This window comes from Hyperolius riggenbachi, chromosome 10 (genome assembly GCF_040937935.1).
Source record: "Hyperolius riggenbachi isolate aHypRig1 chromosome 10, aHypRig1.pri, whole genome shotgun sequence".
NCBI lineage: Eukaryota > Metazoa > Chordata > Amphibia > Anura > Hyperoliidae > Hyperolius > Hyperolius riggenbachi.
The window spans coordinates 234,039,882-234,059,003 of NC_090655.1; the positions used below are offsets into that span (position 1 = coordinate 234,039,882).

A 19,122-nucleotide genomic window follows, 5' to 3' on the forward strand; every position below is an offset into this window, starting at 1 on the left:
AGTCAGGGGTGGAGAAGTAAAATACAAAAAAGCTATTGCTATTTGCTAGGACGACTAGCAACAGAGATGGTAAGAGATGATTTTATATTTACAGCTGGTGAAACATTAATCTCCCCAATAGCAGCTACTGCTGCTGCTGCTACACATTTCGGGGAATGCTGTAATGGGAGAGAGAGTATTAAAACTTCCCCCTGACCCTATAGTGTGCCCCAGCTTCCTAGTGTTCTCACAGTGTGTCCCCGTTTCCTAGTATATTCTATAGTGTGCTATATTCTATAGTGTGCCCCCATTTCCTTGTATCTAATATATTGTCTGCTGGCTATACAAAGCTATATGTGTTACAATGATGATGGGTTGATTCCTGCTTTGCCGGCTGCCAGATAGGAGTTACCGCGTACTAACGCAGTAATCCCCGAAGAATGCTGTCGGCAGTGCGGCTGCCAGGCTTCCGCCAACATTCAGAGCGAAACCGGCCTGAATATGCCAGAGACTAATACTGCACTTTGGAAGCCCGATCGATTTACGTTCAGACTGGCATCAATCTGGTGTGCTCAAAAAGGCTCGGTTAGATGTGTGGCAGTAGCGGCTTCTTGACTCCCTTTGTGTAATGCGTACCCACAAAACGCACAAAATGAAAGTCAATAGGAACGCAATGGTATGCGTTTTTTATGCGTTTTTTCCCCAAAATATTTTTTTTTTTTTGCTGTATTTTGGTTTCCTGCTGTCTTCCAAGTGATTTGCATGAATGGAAATCTAAAAATGCATGGAAAACGTATACAAAACGCATATGCGTTTTGTATATGCAAACGCATTAAAACACATGGAAAACGCATTGCAAACGCACCACAAACGCACATACACCGAACACAACATTAACTTACAACATGACATAAAACGCAGCGTTTCACGTTATGTCCTATGTGAACCCAGCATTACATGTGCTGTCAGTGCAGATTAAGGATTAGTGCATTAGGGCTGTACAAACAGACTGCGTTGCGCTGTGTTCTTATAACATCATGCATTTTTTTTCAATTGCAAAGCCTTTTTAAAAATAATGAAAATTGTGATGAATTGTACACAGTAGTATGATGCGATTTTAGAAACTTGCAATCGCAGTGACTGCATTAGAAAATCGCATAGAAAAAAGGCAAGGAGATTGCATTTTTTCGAGGTCAAATCCCAGGAGACCTTGCAACTTCCTGTCGAAGGACTTTAAAGAGACTCAGAGACGAACAATACTAAAACTCTGATATTTACCCGGGGCTTTCTCCCGCCCCATAAACACGTCTAAGTCTCATGCCGTCCTTCCGCAGTCTGCCACTCAGCTGCGGTGAGCCCCGGTAACAGGATCAGTTCCATCAGCCGCTCTGCTGGACGCGTAATACAAAAGTACCTTCTCCATCATAATTTCAATTATATATAGATTATATACACCATGGGCTTGATTCACAAAAGAGTGCTAACTGTTAGCACGGCCGTTTTCGCACGAATTTTCGTGTTTGCGCGCGATCGCGAATTTTCACGCGCAATTAAACGTTTTCACGCGCAAACGCAAATTTTCGCCTGAAATCGCTATTGTTTTCGCGCGAAAACTCGAGTTTGCGTGCAAAAATGATAACGATTTTGCTGTGCGCGAAAACGTTTAATTGCGCGTGAAAATTCGCGATCGCGCGCACACGTGAAAATTTGCGCGAAAACGGCCGTGCTAACAGTTAGCACTCTTTTGTTAACGCAAAATGTGAAAACAAACATGATGTATTGATATAGATCCACAGAAGGGTAGCATCAGGAGGAGGCGGGGTTATGCAAATTAGTCACAGGTGCATTGCTCTGGCCAGTTTTGCCTGTTAAGGGCCATCGTTGCTAATTTTCATTAGATTCAGGCTGCATATTCAGGATCAAGACTTCTTTAATGAATCTGTGTAGCCTGGCGGCTGTAAAACTACGTGCGGGTTGTAAAACTAAATATCTCGCCATAAGGTGAAAACTGCAGAAATATGGGGGTATAAATAGCAATTGACTCGTCATAAAAAGTAGATATGTGGGTGTGATGGGAGAGGTGCGTCACTGGTAACAGGGATGTCTCCCATCCATTGGGGTCCCATTAAAAAAAAAAAAAAAAAAAAAAAGGGACTACATCCGCATAGTGTTTTTTTATACTGACGCAGTGCGGCTTTATGTGACGGAAGTGACATTTTTGCTGCATCCCTCCCGCGACTTCATATGTTTGTCACCACGCGGTTCCTGCGGAGGACCGGAAGCCGTGTAAGTCGCTTCTAGGGCTGATCGGAACAGCTGAATTCTGATTTTGACAATTTCGTGTGCCGCATGCGAAAACCGAATTTCGTGTTCCGAATTTTCGTGTTCCGAGTGCATTTCTATTGAAGTCAATAGTGCCAACTTCTGCAGTTAATTGTAAAGCCCCTGTACATGCTATCATCACCAAATTTGGCATGTATAATAAGCAGATGAGTAGGAACATGGTAAAACATTTTTTTGTGAAAAGACCTTATAGTTTTTGAGCAAATAGATTTCAAAGTTTCATAGGAAAAATGTTTTTTAAACTGTGTAAAATGACACTGCTGCAGTACAGGTTATTGCATTCTGAGTTCTGTATACATATTGTATACATTTCATGAAAACAGACAGCGTGGGGTCCCCCCTTCCAAGCCTCCTTAACACCTTGTCTCCCATGCAGGCTGAGATAGCCAGAATGCGGAGTCCCGGCCATGTGGGGCTTCGCACCCTGAGCTATACCAGCCCGCATGGTCCATGGTATGGGGGGGGGGGGGGGCTCTGGAGGAGAGGGGCGGCCAACCTCCCCCTCTCCCCCAGAGCCCTTGTCCAATCCATGGACAAGGGGCTCTTCCCCACCTCCTGTGCCCCAGGAGGAGGTGGGGACCGCCGATGTCCTGGGGGGTTCATGGTGCCATCCAAGGTTCCCCTTTAACAAGCGGACCCCGGAAGCAGCCCCCACCACAGGAGAAATGAGTAAAGGGGTACACGGTACCCCTTACCCATTTCAGCAGAGTTAAAAAAAAAAAAAAAAAACACGACAACGAAAAAAGTCATTTATTGTTCTAAATTAACCAGGGATACTTACCTTGCGAAAATCCCACACCAGTATCCTTAGAAGTGGTCCCACGCCAGTATCCTCCTAGGACATCTCACCACCCTCCCACACCGAACTCCCGCCACTGAATGGTCACAGTCAGCCTCTGCATCTGTATAGCAGAGGCTATGAACACGAAAATGTTGCCTTTGAAACAAGAAATTTCGGCAAACAGTGATGTGATCAAAATGGCCACTGGGAAATCCCGGAACGCTGGAGGCCACACTAGAGTGGCGAAACCAGCCATTTTTCACATAGATGGTGGGTCCAGGTGACCAGAGCAGGAGGTGCCCTGGTCCCCTGGACCCACCTATTTATGTGAAATAACGCTCAGTCTGACACTGAGGTTGCCTCCGGGGAACGGGGATTCCCCAGCAGCCATTTTGTTTATGACACTGTTTGCTGAAAATTCTTGTGTTAGTAAACAATTTTCGTGTTTCTAGCTTATGCAATACAGATTGCAGAGGCTGTCTATAGCCATTCAGCCCCGGGAGTTGGGCGGGTGCGTGGGACCACTCCTGAGGATACTGGCGTGGGACCACTCCTGAGGATACTGGCGTGGGATTATTGCAAGGTAAGTATCCCTGGTTAATCCAGAGCAATAAAGGACTTTTTTCGTTGTGGTGTTTTTATTTCTTTTTTTAACTCTCTGCTGAAATGGGTCAGGGGTACCGTGTATCCCTATACTCATTTCTCCTGGGGAGGGGGCGGCTTCCGGAGTCTGCTTGTTAAAGGGGACCCCCGGATGGCACCATGAACCCCCCAGGACGTCAGCAGCCCCCATCTCCTCCTGGGGCACCGGAGGTGGGGAAGAGCCCCTATCCATGGATTGGACAAGGGCTCTGGGGGAGAGGGGGAGGTTGGCCACCCCTCTCCTTCAGAGCCCCCCCCCCATACCATGGACCATGCAGGCTGGTATAGCTCAGGGTGCGAAGCCCCATGTGGCCGGGACTCTGCATCCTGACTATCCCAGCCTGCATGGGGGACAAGGGGTTAAGGAGGCTTGGGAGGGGGGACCCCATGCTGTCTCTCTTCATGAAATGTATACAATATGTATACAGAACTCGGAATGCAGTAACCTGTACTGCAGCAGTGTCATTTTATACAGTTTAAAAACCATTTTTCCTATGAAACTTTAAAATCGTTTAATTCAAAAACTATAGGTTTTTTCACAATTTTTTTTTAACCATGTTCCTACTCATCTGCTTAATATACATGCCAAATTTGGCGATGATAGCATGTAAGGGGGCTTCACAATCAACCACGGAATTTAGCACTATTGACTTCAATGTAAACGCGAATTCGGTACTCGGAATTGCCGAATTTTAGCGTTTCGAGTGCTTACTCAGAACTGCCAAATTCCGATGGCAAACTCGAAATTCGGAATCCGAGAGCTCAGCTCTAACAATGACCATCAGTCATACCATCATGTAGGAATTTCATATTTAGATCCCAGCTTACTGGAAGGGACAGATATTTGGCTGTTGGAGATCCTATTACTCTTAAAGGGAGACTGTCATCTACATTCCCATATAAACAATGCCAGCTATCTGGCTGTCCTGCTGAGCCTTTGGCTTTAGTTATTTGTAAGTCACACCTACAACAAGCATGCAGCCAGTGAAGTCAGACCAGAGTCACATCACCTGATTTACATGCCCATTCTGAATCAGTGCGTTAAAGTATTAGAGGCAGAGCATCCACACAGAATGATGATGGCAGCCTTTGTATACCTCTCACTTTAGGTTCCCTTTAAGGAATGACTTATGACGTGTGTGTTTTATGAAACATGCTCTGATCATTCATGTGTATATCCTGTCATACTGGCAATCATTTGTTTAGTATCTGTACTGCATCAAGCTGTTTCTGAGTCATTAAAATACTATCCAGCTGTGAGCGGAAGCTTTCTGCGCATTATTTATCACAGTTCAGGTAATTCTCACTTTATCATTACTCTACAGAGAGGAGTGTCGTGTACTGATCACATGACCACATCTGTATTGAGGGATGAAAATTAGAATCACATGACCAAGAGGGTATGTCAGAAAGGTCCTTTCTTCTATGTCTCCGTTGGGGAGGAGCAGAAACACAAAAGAATCTCTACCACTTATGATGAAGAATCAGCCGTCCTTCACATTACTGGGTAAGAGGCGACTTTATTTCCTTGTAATGGAGAGAGCAGTATGGAGGGTATAATTAGGAACTCCCCTCCATCATCTGAAAATCACATAAAAGCAATGCATTCAGTCACTGTGTGTGTTTCCTACAGATGAATCCAGTAACAGAAACCCACCAGAGAGATGTACAGGTCCTCTTTATTCCCAGGATTGTCCACAGAAAGATCCCACCATCCCTCACCATTATCAAGTATGTGGGCCTGGGGGTATAGAACTTAAACATCTCTCTGTCCTTTACAAGATTAGTGTTGCTGTATGCCACAGCATTTATGCAGACTGTATGCAAATTTCACTTTTGTATCTCCTGAGTTTAGGTTGTTGAACTGACTGCTATGAAAATTGAGCTAAAAGTGGAACAAGAAGAAACACAAGTGAAGGTTAATCTGCATTCTACACAGGTGGGGGACATGATGGGTACATTTAAAGAAGAAGAAGAAGAAGATAAGACGTGTATGAGGGGAAGTAAACAGCCTACGGAGGAGAGTAATGTGATGACGACAGTTAAAGAGAAAGAAGGAGAGACATATGAGAGGGGGGATCAGCAGTGTTTGCAGGAGGGTGATGCGATGGGGGAAGAGGAAGAAGATGAGATGTATGTGGCGGATGATCAGCAATCTATGAAGGAGAGTGAACTTATTAGGATAATTAAAGTAGAAGATGAAGAGATGTATATGAAGAGTGATCAGCAGTCCACGAAGGGCAATGAAATGACGGAGAACATTAAAGATGATGTCATTACTGAATATATCAACACAGGTAAATATTATGAAGTGCAGTGGAATCTTTTCTTTTACATGTGCAAGCTTAAAGTAATACTCTACCCTGCACTGAGAATCTGTAGGCACCAGACTACCCTCATAGTATATCCAGGAAAGGGATGATTTATTCGAAGCAGGGCTTTTTGATGCATGCCGCGTAGTGCTGAAGCTTGGTGCGGCTATAGCAGTAATGCTATAGTCCGTGCCCATGCACGTGTAATTCGGGCGATTACCAGACCCCAAATTACTTCTCCCTCTGAGATGCTACAACTCGGTGGGGGAATAGTATTTAACGCCACCCCGAATTTGTGCAGCAGCGGGGTAAGCCGTCATTTGGCTCACCTTGTGCCAAAAAGCCCTCTGCGTAAAACTTCTATGTATGCTGGTTCATTACATGCCCTTCTGCTCATCAGCAATGTGCATAGCCCATCCTAGCCAGAAGGGTTGGTATTTCCTGCAGAGTAGCAGTTCCTGCAGAGCAGCAGTTCCTGTACAGTAGTACTAGCATACAAAACACACTTGTCAATTAGACATGCCCTATGGGTACTGAATCAGGTATGATGCACCTGATGTATACTAGGAATAAATATTGATTAAAAGGCACCCCTGCGTATTGGTGCTTTATGCAGTGACACTACCTATATAGATGTAGTAGTACTGTATTGTGGGGGTCCTGGCTGATCCCCCTCCACTGAAACAATATGTCAGTGGGGTGTAGCTATCCCACACCAATACTACAGTGTGTACTGCTAAAGGGTGGTATGGACCAAAGTGTGGTCGCAGGTGTGATATTATGAATCACCTCAGCAATCACCTCAAGGTGTAGGTCCTGTACACACCCCTTAGCTCTGACAGGGGCTATCAGATATGGGGGGCATTTTGCTATTTTAATTTTGTGGTGATGTGTACTTTGTATAGCACTCATGTAATATATGTATAGCACCTTCTGAAGAAGCCGTTTTTAGGTGTAATGTGATCTCATTAGGGTTCTGTATGTACAGCACGATGCACATTTCATAGCACTTTTGTAATTTAGCCTCCCCTAAGGGGTGTGTACAGGACCTACACCTTGAGGTGATTGCTGAGGTGATTCATAATATCACACCTGCGACCACACTTTGGTCCATACCACCCTTTAGCAGTACACACTGTAGTATTGGTGTGGGATAGCTACACCCCACTGACATATTGTTTCAGTGGAGGGGGATCAGCCAGGACCCCCACAATACAGTACTACTACATCTATATAGGTAGTGTCACTGCATAAAGCACCAATACGCAGGGGTGCCTTTTAATCAATATTTATTCCTAGTATACATCAGGTGCATCATACCTGATTCAGTACCCATAGGGCATGTCTAATTGACAAGTGTGTTTTGTATGCTTTTCCCTGGTACCTATCTTCGGTTAGTGTATGTGTTCAGTAGTACTAGCACCTGGGGGCGTGGCATACTGATATCATGACCATACTTCCTGTGCAGCCGAAGGACTCAGATGAGATGGTCATAGAAAGAAGGACTGAGCGTTGTGCATTGCTGGCAGGATAAGCAATGTGTAATCTCTGGTCTGGATATACTGTACTATGGAAGAAAATGTGAGTCTGATGCTTACTGATTTTTAGTGACCGGCCAATCCACTAGATCAAAAGTGACAGAGCTTAAGCACATTTTTATATCACCCCTTAAAGTGATCCTGTAAACTGGCATATAGACACAATAGGGGGAAGAGGTACCCAGGATGAATAAAATAGCCTAGCAGAGAGGCACTCAATGTTAGGCTATTTTGGCTGTTGGCACTGATGCTTAGCCTGATGAAGTCAGTGGTGTATGCTTATAATGCGCATTGCTCTTGTGCAAACTGCAAACCCATTTCAGTTCATGCTATATCTGTGTAATCCTTGAGGTAAGCGACCTCCTAATCCTGATTTTAGGATTTGAATGTATTTTATTCTTCCTGGGCACCTCTTCCCCCTTCTGTGTCTATTACCCTCCTGCGGAGGGCGGCCTCCTGCCAGATGACAGGTTCCAGCCTATTTTTCACTTATATAGCAAGTACAGTAGTGGACTCTGTACCCGAGGGGAGACAGTTATTCTCCCACAAGCTATTTTGGTTGCTTGCTCATCACAACCACCTTGTTTTGTAAGTAACCTCTTTAATTACTCTCAGTCTCAAATTGACAGAAAATATTACACCATTTGGGCTCCCATTGTCTCTGTGTTATGGTATATGGAGGCTGCCATATTGATTTCCTTTTACACAATATCATTTGTTTGGCTGTCTTTCTGGACCTGTATCTCTAGTACTTAAGCCACTGACTCAGAATGAGTGTTCAGATCAGATGCTGTGACTAACATTTGACCACAACAACCAACAGCATTCTTGTTTCAGGTCTGTGACTCAGACACTACCGAAGCCAGAAAGATCAGCAGGACTGCCAGGAAAAGGGCAATGCTTGAAAGGAAATGCATATGACAGCCTTATAATATAATCCATCTCACTACAGCTGGACTGTAACATGAAAATGCATTATAAGTGATAGAAGATAAGTTTTGGGCTAACTGCATTTTTAAAGAGTAAAACTATCTGCTGTCTTACTAAGGATTGTACCATGTTAGCCATCAGTTACAGCAGAAAGTTTTGAATTAGGATTATACAATTTATTGGCTAACTTTAAAAGAAATTGATCTTTCTACCCAGTGTGGTGGGATGTGGGTGTCGCAAGCACCCTCTAGTGACAAGATACAGGAGACAAAAGCGGGAGCCCAATAGTGTAGTATGTCAAAAACAAATTGGGATAGTAGAAAGTAAGACACTACTCACAAAGGTGGGTTGCAGGGGGGCAACTGACCACAGGAAGCAGGTGGAGACAACAAACCCAACTCCACTCGAGGTGGTCACTGGGGACCTGCATGCGGTCACTCTCCTTGGTAAAAGAAAGGAGACAAGAGTCCACCGTGGTGGAAACCACGTGTGTTCTGTCTCCACCCCCAAACGGGTGAGGTAAGGGGGTATGTTAGCACAATAAGGGTATAATAGGCACCCTGGTGTAGTATAAAAGCATCTAAAAACAGTTTAAAAAACGAAAAATACATTTGAGCTAACTTACCTCAATGACGAAAAAATCTTTGTAATAACAAAGGTTTTTATTAGCAGCACAGGCAACACGTTTCACGGGTCAGAGCCCACTTCCTCAGGCCAATAACAGTGCCAAACTAACTGGAAGATTAGGCAAAGGGATAGGTGGATAGGTAATTTTCACACACTGGTGTGCCCTGTAAGGGAGGAGGAGATACTGTACACCATATGAAAAGCTCATTTAAAATACTTCAGTATAGCATAATAGTACCAACAAATTAGGGGGTGATTGTGTACACCATATGAAAGGCCCATCTCCATTCCTCAGTATAACATCATAGTGCCAACAAATGAGGAGGAGATACTGTACACCATATGAAAGGCCCATCTCCATTCCTCAGTATAACATCATAGCACCAACAAATGAGGAGGAGATACTGTACACCATATGAAAGGCCCATCTCCATTCCTCAGTATAACATCATAGTACCAACAAATGAGGAGGAGATAATGTACACCATATGAAAGGCCCATCTCCATTCCTCAATATAACATCATAGTACCAACAAATGAGGAGGGGATCCTGTACACCATATGAAAGGCCCATCTCCATTCCTCAGTATAACATCATAGTACCAACAAATGAGGAGGAGATACTGTACACCATATGAAAGGCCCATCTCCATTCCTCAGTATAACATCATAGCACCAACAAATGAGGAGGAGATACTGTACACCATATGAAAGGCCCATCTCCATTCCTCAGTATAACATCATAGTACCAACAAATGAGGAGGAGATAATGTACACCATATGAAAGGCCCATCTCCATTCCTCAATATAACATCATAGTACCAACAAATGAGGAGGGGATCCTGTACACCATATGAAAGGCCCATCTCCATTCCTCAGTATAACATCATAGTACCAACAAATGAGGAGGAGATACTGTACACCAGGGGTGCCCACACTTTTTTGACTCGCGAGCTACTTTTAAAATTGCCGAGCTCGAAAGATCTACCAACATTTAAAATAGCCAGGTATAGCTGCCCCCCATATAGATAGCTAGGCATAGGTCCCCCCATATAGATAGCTAGGCATAGGTCCCCCACATATAGATAGCTAGGCATAGGTGCACCCCACATATAGATAGTTAGGCATAGGTGCACCCCACACATAGATAGCTAGGCATACGTCCCCCCATATAGATAACTAGGCATAGGTCCCCAATATAGATAGCTAGACATAGGTCCCCCCATATAGATAGCTAGGCATAGATTTCCCACATATAGATAGCTAGGCATAGGTCCCCCATATATAGATAGCTAGGCATAGGTCCCCCATATATAGATAGCTAGGCATAGGTCCCCCACATATAGATAGCTAGGCATAGGTCTCCCCACATATAGCTAGCTAGGCATAGGTTTCCCACATATAGATAGCTAGGCATAGGTGCACCCCACATATAGATAGCTAAAGAAAGATCCATCTCCATTCCTCAGTATAACATCATAGCACCAACAAATGAGGAGGAGATACTGTGCACCATATGAAAGGCCCATCTCCATTCCTCAGTATAACATAATAGCACCAACAAATGAGGAGGAGATACTGTACACCACATGAAAGGCCCATTCCTCAGTATAACATCATAGTACCAACAAATGAGGAGGAGATAATGTACATGATGCGCAAGGTCCATCTCCATTCCTCAGTATAACATCATAGTACCAACAAATGAGGAGGAGATACTGTACACCATATGAAAGGCCCATCCCCATCCCTCAGTATAACATCACAGTACCAACAAATGAGGAGGAGATATTGTACACCATATGAAAGGCCCATCTCTATTCCTCAGTGTAACATCATAGTACCAACAAATGAGGAGGAGATACTGTACACCATATGAAAGGTACATCTCCATACCGCTGACTGTAGCACATGAAACAGTACCCCAAGTGTAACAATAATCTCTTCTCTCCATCAGGCGGACAATATGTCAGGAACATCCCAGGGGAACATCATATGTCACATTCTAATGATGCTGCAGAAGGTAATGATATCAGACGTCATTCTTCTATTGCTGGAAACCACAGACATTACAGGCCAAATGGTGGAACAGCTGCCACTGGTGGTGAGAAGAGTCATGAGAAATCGCAAGCTGTTATTTCACGTACTCATCCAACATGTCACAGAGCCGGTACAGCAACAGATCTGTTAATCCTTCAGAAATCATCTGGTGTCCCTTCATGTTTTGCCAAACATCGAATGTTTTCATGTCCTGAATGCAACAAATGTTGTAAAACTGAAGCTTCCCTTGCTGCGCACCAGAAAATGCACTCGCACAAGAGATCACCATTGTCTTGTTCAGAATGTGGGAAGTGTTTTAGATGGAAATCAGAGCTCGTTAAACATGAGAGAATTCATACAAATGAAAGACCCTATCTTTGTTCCGAGTGTGGGAAATCATTTATAACAAAGTCACACCTTGTTAAACACCAAACAGTCCACACCTGTGAAACGCCCTTTCCATGTGATGTGTGTGGGAAATCATTCAAAACAAGCACAAAGCTTGTAATTCACCAGAGAGGCCACACCGGTGAGAAGCCATTCTCATGTTCAAGATGCAATAAAAGTTTTTCACAAAAAGCACACCTCCATAGTCACTTCAAGCTGCACACTGGGGAAAAGCAATTTTCCTGCCCAGAGTGTGGGAAACTGTTCACTCATAAAGGAGACCTCGTTGTACACCAGAGAGTTCACACAGGTGAACGTCCTTATTCCTGTTCAGAGTGCGGGAAATGTTTCAGCCGGAAAGAACATTTTCTTCTGCACCAGAGAAGTCATACTGGGGAGCGGCCTTTTGTTTGTTCAGAATGCGGAAAATCCTTTAGCCAAAAGCAAACACTTCTTCAGCACCAGAGAAGTCATACGGGTGAGCGTCCTTTTTCCTGTTTAGAGTGTGGGAAATATTTCAGTGATAAAGGATACCTTGTTAGACATGAGAAAAATCACACAGGCGAGCGCCCCTTTTCCTGTTCAGAGTGTGGGAAATCCTTCAGCCTAAAGGGAAACCTTGTTAAACATGAGAGAAGTCACACAGGTGAGCGTCCTTTTTCCTGCTCAGTGTGTGGGAAATGTTTCACTCTTAAAGGAAACCTTGTTAAACACGAGAGGAGTCACACAGGCGAGCGGCCTTTTTCCTGTTCAGAGTGTGGGAAATGTTTCAGCCGTAAGGGAATACTTCTCGTACATCAGAGAGTTCACACAGGAGTGCGTCCTTATTGCTGTTCAGACTGTGGAAAATGTTTTACAAAAAAGCAGCCTTTACTTCTACATCAGAAAACACACAGTTGCTGATGACAAGCATATGGATGGATTTAATAGGTGGAAATATTGGGCTTGATTTATTAAGTTGCATTGCTCTAGCAGCGTGAGCTAAAAATCAGCACATGCACGCTATGTGCTGCATATTGTGATGCGTGCTCCTTTCTAGTTATGGGCGCTCCTTTCATCTTCCAGGAGATGTGAAGTAGCACGACCGTGATACTTCACTAGCACAGCCACTACTACGCGTATTAACATAGTAACGCCCTTGCCAATGAAGTATCGCGGCTGCAGTAGTGAAGTATCGCGGCTGCACTAGTGAAGTATCGTGATCACACTACTTCACAAGATGAAAGGAGCGTCCATAACTAGGAAGGAGCGTGCGTAACTAGGAAGGAGCACGTAATTTAGGAGCGCATGCTACGCAGCACTCCTGCATGTAGTGTGTGCGTGCTGATTTTTAACTTATGCTGCTAGAAAAGTGCAACTTAATGAATCAAACCCATTGTGGGAATCGTATTAGAAATCTGAGGAATTCTTAAAGAAAGTGTTCTCTCATGTTTAAAAATGAATTTTCACACTAACTGTTGTATTTTCTTTATTAAATATCTTGATTAAGTTTCCATTGTGTTTTCTTTTTTGCAATAAGATTTTTTATTTTTTCAAAGTATCCTATTATAATTTATTTCTAGTTGTCCAAAGAGTATGTCACTTCAAAGTGACACCTTGATCTGTTGTTGAAAAAGCTAAAGGTAAGCCATACTTCCCTACTGTCAGAATTCATCCCAGTTCATATTTGTTTCATAAGTATGCGGTCCAGCCGAGTTTGTATGCAACCCAATATTTCTACATAACTTTAATGTAGATTATAGTACATTACAAATAGGTATTTTCAGTATGTTTGAGGTGCAATGGCCTAGATTAAAAAACAATTAGCAGCTGCTATGCTTACTACACTCGCTCCTTGCAGCATAGCGTGCCATACTTAGCATAGAGCATTGCTTCCATAGCAACGCGCACGCCTCTAAAGGGAACCTTAACTGAGAGGGATATGGATGTTTCCTTTTAAACAATACCAGTTGCCTGGCAGTCCTGCTGAGCTCTTTGGCTGTAGTGATGGTTGAATCACACACCTGAAACAAGCATGCAGCTAATCCAGTCTGACTTCATTCAGAGCACCTGCTCTGCATGCTTGTTCAGGGGCTGTGGCTACAAGTATTAGAGACACAGGATCAGCAGGAGAGTCAGGCAACTGGTATTATTTTAAGAGGAAAAATCCATATCCTTCTGAGTTTAGGTTCCCTTTAAATACTGTCCCCTGCTGTGAATTATCGCGACGGTAATACTTCACTAGCAAGGCCGCTACTATGTTAATTGACATATTTACTATGTTACATATTACAGTGTTAATTAACATAGGAAAGGTACAAGGGTATAAGCCTGTCAATGGGAGGGGTGCATGGCAATGAGGGTGTGTGATCAGGTAGGATACACTAGGAGGAGGAGGACCCTCCCAAAGACTTGCAATCTAAGAGGAATCTTTAGACTTTAACCGTCTCCTCATTCATGATGGCAGTGACCAGTTTGGATGGCCAGTAGGGTAGTGCAATAATAAATATAACATTTCACCAGTGTCTCCTTCAGTCAGATGAACAACTTTATTGTCTGCAATACAAAGTTGAAATCCTCTGTTGGTCCAGAGAGTTATAGATGCTGTGTTGGTGTGATTGTGAAGGCGCCGGTTTGGTTGTGGGGTGGCCACCTAGCAGTATTTTAACCTTACTGTTAATGTGTTTGTGTGTTTTTGATTATTGATTAATAAACCTTTTTGATATTTTTCTAAAATACCTAGTCTACCAGTTGGCTCCACTCCCCTCATTTTCCTATCCTACATTTTTTGCATGCAATACAAAGTTACCCTTCCCCCTTAAAAGTGGATGAACTACAGTAATGGCCTGATCATACGTAGCTGGCTGCGTCACATACACAACTTCATTTACACCCCATTCACTCCAGTGTCCATTATACTCCCGGGAGTTTTTGAATTGTTGGCTGTCAATAGATTAACCATCAATCCTCTCTATTGTTGGACATATGGACCTCCTGCAGTAATGGGTTCCACCAGAGTTTGTCTGTTATATCGCAGTCAATTGGGTCATCACATGCTAAATTTATTGCAGATTGCAGCGGCGAACACGGTGAATCCAGCGCTGGAGACTTGGGCGCAGCCGACGCCACTATAGACTGTAATAGGAATTACGGCTATAGCAGCGCACAGTGAGTAACTTCGGCGCCATCAGAAGACGGAGCTGAAGTTACTTTTAAAACACAATAATTCGGCTTCCAGCAATTGCTGAAAGCCAAATTATTCCATTCCCCACCATCCATGGCGGCCTGGAGGGGGAATAGTATTTAACACGGCCGGGAACTTGTGCTGCAGCAGGATCACCCATATACCGGCTGTATCCTGCGCCCAAGTCTCCTGTGCCGATACCTCTCGTATGCTCCATGGCGGGCTGGAGGGGGAACACGGCCGGGACTTGTGCTGCAGCAGGATCACCCATATACCGGCTGTATCCTGCGCTCAAGTCTCCCTTGCCAATATCTCTCATACGCTGCAGCGGAGCATTGCGCCTATTTTTAACACACAACAGTACAGCAGGGTTGCCCTAGTGGGCTCTCACCACCACCTCCTGATCTTTCCGTATCCATGGCTGTAATATTGTTAGTCCTACTACAGGACCGCTGCACATTGCGCTGCTGCTCAACACTGCTGTTCCCGGCTCCTCCGGCTCATGCGGACAGACTTCCGGTATATGCGTTGGTAATGACGCCGATATAGTATCCACGTCATCACTAGTATCGCCCACCCACCAAGCTTACTCAGATGATTGAGTAGTAGTGTAGTGCATCAGTTTTCTAGCCAGCAGTTGTTTGGTCTGTTCCCAAAAGCAGACACCATCTTAATAACGTGATATGGATTTAAAAATGTTGAGATTTGCCAGTGAGGAAATACCTTGTATGTTTTATTTGTCTAATCAACGTGGAAAATGTATTCATAGAATAGAAACAGAGGAGCTGGTGTTGAAGTCAAAGTCAGAGGGAAGGCTGAGGGGTGAATTTGAAAGTAATTTACGTCAGGTGCTTAACTGAAACTAAGCGTTGGTAGACATGGGCTGTGGCAGAGGGTATAACACCTCTGGCTTTAGCTCTGCGCACCACTCTAAATCCTCCTGATACTTCTTCCTTCACAGATGAAGCAGAAGGTGGAAGTATCGGGAGGATGTATAGGGGCGTGGAGCGCTGAAGCCAGAAATGACCAATGTAAGTTAGTCCCCTCTGCCAAAGCCTGCTTCCACCAATGCTCAGATTCAGTTTTGACTTTTGTGACACTCAATTTCACTTTTGCCCTCTCGTTCTTAGCGGTACCTTGAGGAGTTGGAATCAGACGGTTTATATCTTTATTTCACAGCCCTGACTTGAAGGTGGGTTTTACCTCCAAAGTGAAAAAAAAAAAACAGCATGGTATGCTAATTATAAACCCCACCACCACCTGTGAATCAGTTTTCTTCTGTGTCTAAAATCTGCACCTCACCATCTTCAATAGAGTGTCCCTTCTCTGTGAAACAGAGGCAGAATGCAGAAGCCTGACCTGCAGAAATAAGGCTTATGCAAGCCAATATTCACTCACAATTGACAAACAATCTGATTGATTAAGATTGATGACACAGTCGTCTACTGGGTAATTCTCTCACCTTGCAATGCTAGGCTCTTCAGTTCAAGGCTGTGTGAGGGCACTATCTGCCTCTAGTATGCATGTTTTTCCTGTGTTTGTGTAGGTTTCATCCCGGCTCACAAATTTCTATTTCCATCATAAACTGATGGTGATAAGTATATTGGTACACACCAAAATTGACCTTAGACTATGACCACGGTAAGGATTATTATGACTTTATATAGCGTCACCATCTTCAGTGGCACTGTACAACAGCATACAACAAGATATAACAACACAAAATAAACAATACAACAGTTAACAATACAAGACAATGGTGGACAACCTGATGCAGTGAACAAATCAACTACAGATTTTTACACAGGAGTGGGAAGTATGTACACACGTTACACACAATTGTGAGACAAAAGGAGAAGAGAGCCCTTGCCAAAAGGCCTTACAGTCTAAAGGAATAAGGTTAGGAAAGTAGGTGAGGGGAAGCTGTGCATGAGATGGTAGAAATGGTGGTCAGTGGTCGAAGTCTCCTAGGTAGGAGAGTATGCTTGCCTGAAAGGGTAGTTTTTAGGTTGCCCCTAAAAAAGTTAAGTGTGGGTGAGTGGCAGATGTGTTGAGGGAGAGTGTTCCAGAGTAGGGGAGAGGATTGGGAGAAGTCTTGTAAGCCGAAGTGAGAAGAGGTGACCAGAGAGGAAGACAGAAAAATATTGTTAGTAGAGCGGAGATTGTGTGTAGAATGGTATTTGTAAATAAGTTTACTGTAGATAAGAAGTAGCTAGGTTGCAGAGAGTCTTGTAGGCGAGTACCAGGAATTTGAATTGCATCCTTTGTGTAACTGGCAACCAGTGAAGGGACTGGCAGAGTGGGATGGGGGTGGAGAGGTGGATGAGGTATGACTGGCAGCTAGTGAAGGGAAGAGACTGACAGAGGGGGATTAGGCTGGAGAAGCAGGAGGAGAGGCAGATGAGGTGTAACTGGCAGCCAGTGAAGGGACTGACAGAGGGGGATTGAGCTGGAGAAGCAGGAGGAGAGGTGGATGAGGTGTGATTGGCAGCCAAGAAGGTAGTGACGGTGGAATAGGGCTGTAGAAGCGGGAGGAGAGGTGGATGAGTCGTGCAGCAGAGTCCATGATGGACTGTAGTGGGGCTAAACAGCGCAGAGGCCGCAGAGCAGAGAGTTGCAATAGTCGAGTCGTGAAAAAGCAGGGCATGTACCAGAAGTTTGGTAGTGTCCTGTGTGAGAAAAGGGATTAGAAGGCGCCCCAAAAAATAACCATGGATGTAATAAATATAAAATGGCTTACCTCTAAGAAGAAGGGGCAACGTCAATATAGGAAAAAAATGATAATAATCAGACACAAAAATGATAACACGTTTCGTGGAGCACAGGCCGCTTCCTCAGATCAAATAAAGCCGTGTCTGGGTGGCCAAGGTGCAGACTTGGAGCGCCTAAAAAGCTTTTGTCAGAGGAGCGCTCGCTTTGCACAGCATAGTGAGCTCTTGTAGCTTATGCCGGCTATTAGCCATTAACGGCTGCTCCAAACATCCTGCCCTGGACCCCTTCAGGTCCAGTAACTTTAAAGGAAGTGATCCCAGCACAATAGACTGCTTCTCACGTGACATCACTTGACAGGCAGTCTATTGGGCCAATCAGACTGCCAGGATCACTTACTTAAAGTTAGTGGACTCGAAGGGGTCCAGGGCTGAATGTTCGGAGCGGCCGTTACTGGCTAATAGCCAGCGTAAGCTACAAGCACTTACTATGCTGGGCATTATATGTAGGTAGAAAAAAACAAAGTGTTGTAAAAGTAATACCTTTTAATGGCTAACTGATAAAGTTAAATAATGCAAGCTTTCTGGGATCTAGTCCCCTTCTTCAGGCATATTTCTAGATGTTAGCTGTAGTAAAACACTGATGCAGGGAAGCTGCATGAAGATGGCAGTTGTACTGGTTGCTGTTTAGCAGTTAGATGTCAGGTGATCAGCAGGCTGGAGCCAGTGAGCTTATGCAAGCAAACATGAAATCTAGCAGGTTTCTGAAGATAGTGAAGCCAAGTCAATCATGTTACATAAGGAGTCATGAATCCCATTCCACAATTTAAACCTTCTGTTAATGTCTTGAACATTTTCATAAATTTGTACTCAGAAATCTTTCTTGCTTGTTCATTTTTGAAGTTACCCGTAAGTATAAGTACTTTTAGATCTTCCATGCTGTGTCCTGGTTCACAGAAGTGTTGGCCCACTGGTGTGTCCATTTTACCCTCATTAATTTTAAAGCGGTGATGGTTCATTCTTGTGTGCAGTTTTTGTTGCTGGGCATTGTGAGCACTCCTCTGACAACAGGTAATAATGCACGCTATGCTAACAATAGCATGCATAGCATGCATTAAGGCACGCAGGGTTAAATAGTGTAAGCAACAGAAGGCTATTTGCGCTATTTGTCTTAGTGAATCAAGCCCATTGATTCTAGTAAAGCAGGGACTATCACTTTAAAGGGAGTAAACACACTTTGTTCAATACCCCCTAACTCAGGAATGGTGCATCGTACCAACACAGGGCATTGCAAATAGAAGCCAAGACTCAGCTTTCCAACAATATGTACATTTCCAAAGGTTGACTAAATATAATTTAAAGGGAACCTGAACTGAGTCAAATTATTTAAAATAACCACATGATGTACCTACAAATAAATATTACATACTTACCTCTCTGTCCATTCCTCTCAGAAGCTCACCATTTAATTCTAACAATGATCCTTTCCAGTTGTCACAAGATTTTGTCAGAATTTAAATATATCTATTGCTGTCAATTATATATCAGTTGCTGTGAGATATAACTTAAACGACAACTGATGTGCAAGGTAATGTCCATGTTTTACTATGGCTTAAGTAAGTGGGCAATATTACAGGTTACCGGAGTGCTGACCCAGAAGCTATTATTTATT

At 43.8% G+C, this 19,122-nt stretch overlaps 2 protein-coding genes across 3 annotated transcripts in view; both read left to right on the forward strand.

Annotated features, from left to right (window-relative positions):
- LOC137534834 (zinc finger protein ZFP2-like) lies at positions 1 to 13,074 on the forward strand. Its single transcript, XM_068256497.1, has 5 exons — positions 1 to 69; positions 5,071 to 5,252; positions 5,379 to 5,476; positions 5,601 to 6,042; positions 11,110 to 13,074. The coding sequence occupies exons 2-5, from the start codon at positions 5,171 to 5,173 to the stop codon at positions 12,480 to 12,482; spliced, it is 1,995 nt and encodes a 664-aa protein (XP_068112598.1). The 5' UTR covers positions 1 to 69; positions 5,071 to 5,170; the 3' UTR covers positions 12,483 to 13,074.
- The window catches only part of LOC137534841 (uncharacterized), a 23,635-nt gene continuing 16,490 nt past the window's right edge, over positions 11,978 to 19,122 (forward strand). The window contains exon 1 of one of the 2 annotated variants that reach the window (XM_068256507.1): positions 11,978 to 12,057. The gene's annotated coding sequence lies outside the window, so the exon portion shown is untranslated. Of the gene's footprint in view, positions 12,058 to 13,144; positions 13,202 to 19,122 lie in introns of those variants that run through there. The other variant, XM_068256508.1, reaches the window with a different exon arrangement.